General features: G+C 34.3%; 1 protein-coding gene across 1 annotated transcript; it reads left to right on the forward strand.

The window, feature by feature from the left end:
• The first annotated feature begins 2,099 nt into the window (after positions 1 to 2,099).
• Positions 2,100 to 3,347, forward strand: LOC138337915 (uncharacterized). The gene is made up of 3 exons (XM_069288354.1): positions 2,100 to 2,481; positions 2,528 to 2,646; positions 2,720 to 3,347. The coding sequence occupies exons 1-3, from the start codon at positions 2,100 to 2,102 to the stop codon at positions 3,224 to 3,226; spliced, it is 1,008 nt and encodes a 335-aa protein (XP_069144455.1). The 3' UTR covers positions 3,227 to 3,347.
• Positions 3,348 to 5,504: the final 2,157 nt, after the last annotated feature.

Consider the following 5,504-nt stretch of genomic DNA (forward strand, 5'->3'; position numbering starts at 1 on the left):
CTAGCCAAAATTAAAATAGCTCTTTCTTCCCTCTCTCTTAAACGACTGCGCGCCTCTCTCTCTTTCTCACTGCTTGCGACCGCCTCTCTCTCTTTCTCACTGCTCGCGACCGCCTCTCTCTCTTTCTCACTTCTCTCGCAACCCTCTCGCTCATCGCCAGCTCTTGCAGCAGCAGCACTGCCCTCGCGACCCTCTCCGCCGCCAGCTCTCGCAGCAGCAGCACTTCCCTCGCGACCCTCTCCGCCGCCAGCTCTCGCAGCAGAAGCACTTCCCTCGCGACCCTCTCGCTCATCGCCAGCTCTCGCAGCAGCAGCAGTCGCCTCAGCAGTGCCTCCATCTCCAAGTAAATTTATTTATTTTTTGGTTATTGAAACTAAATGTGTTAGATCATTGAGGAGGTGTTTGAGGTTAATTTGATTGTATTATTATATATTTATATCTCATTGTGATATTGTAACTTTGAACATATACTTATGTTGTTATGAATCTTTAGTGAAAAGGACCTATTGATAAAATGTGTGTGACACTACCTTGATCTAATAAGCTGAAAAATGTTCTTTCAAGCACCAAGTAAACATGAAAAAAAAGGTGACTATCAAGAAAATCTTTTGACCTAATTGTAACTAATTTAAGGATCTCAATGATATCAAAGATATTAAAAGTTAATACTCAATAAGAAACTCATTTATAATTAAGCAGGATGACACTCACGAAATGTTCCCCAGGAAAGTACTGAAACATAGGCCATGTACTATGCTGATTATTTTTCATTGCATGAATGTTTACTTAATTTGATATATTGCAAGTTGATATACAATACATAATTTTGAATATTCTGAAACATAATAAAAACAAAGTGTTCCTATCATTATTTGTTAAGCATAAGTACCAACACTAGTTGATCCTATTGATGACAAAATTGATTTTCTTTTGAAAATCAATTTGTGTCCATCTAGTGTTGACACTTAGCTTTAAATTTTAGAAATAATTATTTGTTAAGCATAAATACCAACACTAGTTGATCCTATTGATGACAAAATTGATTTTCTTTTGAAAATCAATTTGTGTCCATCTAGTGTTGACACTTAGCTTTAAATTTTAGAAATAATTATTTGTTAAGCATAAGTACAAACACTAGTTGATCCTATTGATGACAAAATTGATTTTCTTTTGAAAATCAATTTGTGTCCATCTAGTGTTGACACCTAGCTTTAAATTTTAGATATAATTATTTTTTAAGTTAGTTAATAAGTTAAACTTGTTACTGTAGTATTAGAATTTAGTTAAAACTAGACTAATTAGACTTAGAAATTCATTAAGTTGGTTAATAAGTTAAATTTGTAACTATTGTGTTAGTGCTTGACAAATTTAATTTATGATTCTTATGTAGATGGATCGTAGTTGGATGTATAATATGACTAATTTTGGTCGAATGAGGCTAAGACCTGAATTTGTAGAAGGTGTCATTGGTTTTGTGGAGTATGCAAAGACATTAGATCCTTTTCAACGTAGTGGTATGATTAAGTGTCCTTGTAATAAATATCAATGTTTGAATTATGAAAAACCAGATGTTGTTGAGCTTCATATCTATCGAAATGGGTTTAAAAAAGAATACACTGTGTGGACTAGTCATGGAGAAATTGATAATAACTTTGATGTATTCCAACACTATGTTCCTGGTGAAAGTAGTAGTAATGTGAATTCTAATGCACAAAATTATAGAATTGATGACATGGTTCAAGATGCTTTTGGTGTGCAGTCTGATTTTGATTTTTCTAATCAAGGTGAAGAAGCTCCTAATGTTGAATGTAAAATTTTCTTTGAACAATTGGAATCTGCTAGTCGGCCTTTATATGAGGGGAGTCCACAATCACAGTTGTCTATTGCGGTTAGATTATTAAATATCAAATCAGATTGGAATGTTCCTCAAGGGGCAATGGACTTTGTGATTGACCTTATTCATGATTTAATTGACCCAAATCTAGAGATACCTGATAATTTCTATAAGGCCAAAAGGTTGGAAGGACAATCTTCTTCGACATAATCTTGATGTCATGCATATTGAAAAAAATTACTTTGATAATTTATTTAACACAGTAATGGATGTCACTGGCAAGACAAAACATAGTGTTAAAGCTAGAATGGACTTACCTGAATATTGCAGGCAAAAAGAGCTATGGTTGCAAGAGAAACAGAACAACAAGTTCTTAAAGCCTAAGGCTAGTTATTCATTTACAATGGATCAAAAGCGTAAAATTTGTGGATGGGTCGAGCAACTTAAGATGCCTGCTGTACATGCTTCAAATTTAGGAAAATGTGTTGATATGGAGCATGGAAAATTACATTGTATGAAAATTCATGATTGCCATGTCTTCATGGAAACATTACTCCCCGTTGCATTTAGTGGCTTGCCTGATAGAATTTGGAAACCTATGACTGAAATCAATTTGTTCTTCAAGGTCTTGTGTTCTAATACGTTAAGTAATACTTTAATTACTCTTGATTATAACTTTATTATTTTATGTAGGAAAGGAACTAGGAAGACCGATAACTCAATCTGAGGCATTTAAGGCAACACACATTAGAAAGAAGAAAAATCCTGAAGATCCAGACGTGTGGGTTGAACCGCGAGCTGAAGTGACCTATGTAAGCCTCTAATTTAAAAAAATAATTACTTATTTTCTAAATTTATATTCTCATATGATAACATTAAATTTAGAATCGATATCTTCAAGCTTTGGAGGATTTACAACAAACTCTGCCTGAGGAAAATCGAGGTATGCCACTTACTCAAGAACAGGATGAGAGAGTTTGGTTAGACTTGACTTGTGGGCCGAGTAGATATGGGTATGCATATGGAATGCCGCATGAAACCTTTCGTGAATTTTCTTCTGAGTTTGAACGCCTAAATAGTTCAAATCATGATGAATCAATGAAGAAAAATTTGGCTATGGAGAAAAAGATTGTTGAGCTATCTAGCCAAGCCGAAGAATCACGAGCTAGGGAAAGGCGGTTGGAATTACAGTTTGCAGGTCTTAAGGCTCAATTCGATGCATTACTTGCCTCAGGAGGGATTCCCCCTTGTTCTGGTGATGTCACTTTCCCTCCTCGACCTCCTCAATCTCAACCTACTCAATATCCAATGTATGGTCAACAAAGAAATATGACCCATGAGAGTAGTGATGAAGAAAGTGATGATTATGTGGCAAACACACTACCACATTAGTGAAGTTTAGACTTGTCATAGTTAACTTATGGATCATTTTGTTAACTTTATAATTTTGTGATGGGAATTATTTGTTTTGTGAATACATGATAACGTTGGAATGTATTATATAACTTATGGATATCAAGGTTTTTGTTTAATATATATTTATGTTGAAGTGAGTTGCAATTGAGTTGATAAGAGAATATTTAGTAAATGTATTGCTTCAATTGAGTTTTTGAAGCTCTTTGAGTTTGATTTGGGTACTGAATTAAAATGACAGGTAATGAGAAGCTGCAGAAATAATAATTTTCTGCCAGTTTTTTTCCAAAAAAAGAGACCTCATGAGGTCTCTTTTTTGCATTAATTTTCCAGATATTTCATAATAGAGACCTCATGAGGTCTCTTTTTTTAATTAATTTTTCCAGATATTTCATAATAGAGACCTCATGAGGTCTCTATTTACCATTTTCAATTTTATAAATGCAGAAAAGAGACCTCATGAGGTCTCCCATTTGTATTAATTTTTTCAGCTATTTCATAATGGAGACCTCATCAGGTCTCTAAGATTTTATAAATGCAGAAAAGAGACCTCATGAGGTCTCTTTTCTGCATTATATTTTCCGTAAATTTCATTATGGAGACCTCGTGAGGTCTCCAAATATAAATGCAGAAAAGATACCTCATGAGGTCTCTACTTTAAAATAATATAAAATTAAATTAAATAATAACTTAGAGACCTAATGAGGTCTCTTTATTAAAATATAAAATTAAATAATATTATAAAATTGTGACCTCATGAGGTCTCTATATAAAAATATAAAATTAAATTAAATAATACAATAATGACCTCGTGAGGTCTCCTTTTTGTAAAAAATCAGATTATTTGTTGGTGACCTCGTGAGGTCTCCGTTTGGCGACCTCATGAGGTATCTGTAAAAAAGTGACCTGCATTTTACTGACCTAGCCTTGAGGTCTCTTTTCGGTCTTTTTTTTCCGAAAAGAGACCTCGTGAGGTCTCTTTTCTAGGTCTCTTTTTGGCTTTTTTTAGTAGTGGTAGATGACGTCCCATTCCACCACCAACCCTAAGTAGTACACTCTTTTAGAAGACTTAGCTCATTAAATTCATATACCTTTCAGAATGCCTACCTAGTGCAATGGATAGATAGCGTCTCATTCCACTAACTACCCTAAGTAGTACACTCTTTTAGAATACTTAGTACTTTCATTACTTTTGTGGGTGTTATCTTAACCGACATAGACTATGAGAGCTAAACATCGACTCTCGATACTTCCCTTATTGGACGAGGGTCCCCTCTCTTGCCTAGAGTGAGGTCTTAATTATAGATTTTCATTGCTTTCTTAATAACTACACCTGTGCGGGCGCATTGTTAAGGGATAAGGAGATTGCTACTAAGTAACTCATTCTCTACTAACGAGTAGTACTCATCTTAAGAGGTACATTGGAATACAACTTCTCAACTCACAAAGTGTAACCACCCCTTCTTCATATACTCTTGGTGCTAGGCATAACTCCCCACAGATTCTCAACATTATAAACTATAGGTTTAAGGATAACTAGTGAATATTACATCTGAACTCACTAATGGAATTCATCCGCCAACCTTTCTTAGAAAGCTCTTAGAATGTAGTGAGGTTGCTACTAAACACTTCATCTCAACTAACGAAGAGTTTTCACCCCAAAACTCCCCTTTTGACATAACTTAACTTCATTCATTCATTCAAGTGTGAGTGTGTGTACACATGTGAACACACCTTTCACATAAGCATCATTTCATTTACATTTTATTCTATACAAGCTTATACCTATCTTCCATCTCATCACACATTTTAACATGTTTCACATAATCATATAAGACATTTAGACATAATCCTTAGCATACTCTTCATAAAAAGCTTCATAAAACACATTAACAAAAATAACTTCATATCCATATTTATTCACATAATATTCCTTAATGGACTCATTCACAATACACACGTAACTCAACATTTATACAATTCAAGTAAACACCACCACCAATAAGGTGGACCATACCACTCAAGAGCATTTCATAATTAAAGCTAAACAACATAACCAACTTACCCTTTAATCCAAGAATCCATCACCTATAACATTTTACTCAACAACTCATCGTAAATTAGCCCTTAAGTCAGTATCTAAACATCAATAACAATACATGTAAAACAGAGATCAAAGACTACAAAACCAAGCCCGTTTAACCCATTCTTAACCCAAAATTTGATAAAAAGCTTTAACATGATTTTAGTGAAGTTT

Source organism: Solanum lycopersicum, chromosome 8 (genome assembly GCF_036512215.1).
Source record: "Solanum lycopersicum chromosome 8, SLM_r2.1".
NCBI classification, from domain to species: domain Eukaryota; kingdom Viridiplantae; phylum Streptophyta; class Magnoliopsida; order Solanales; family Solanaceae; genus Solanum; species Solanum lycopersicum.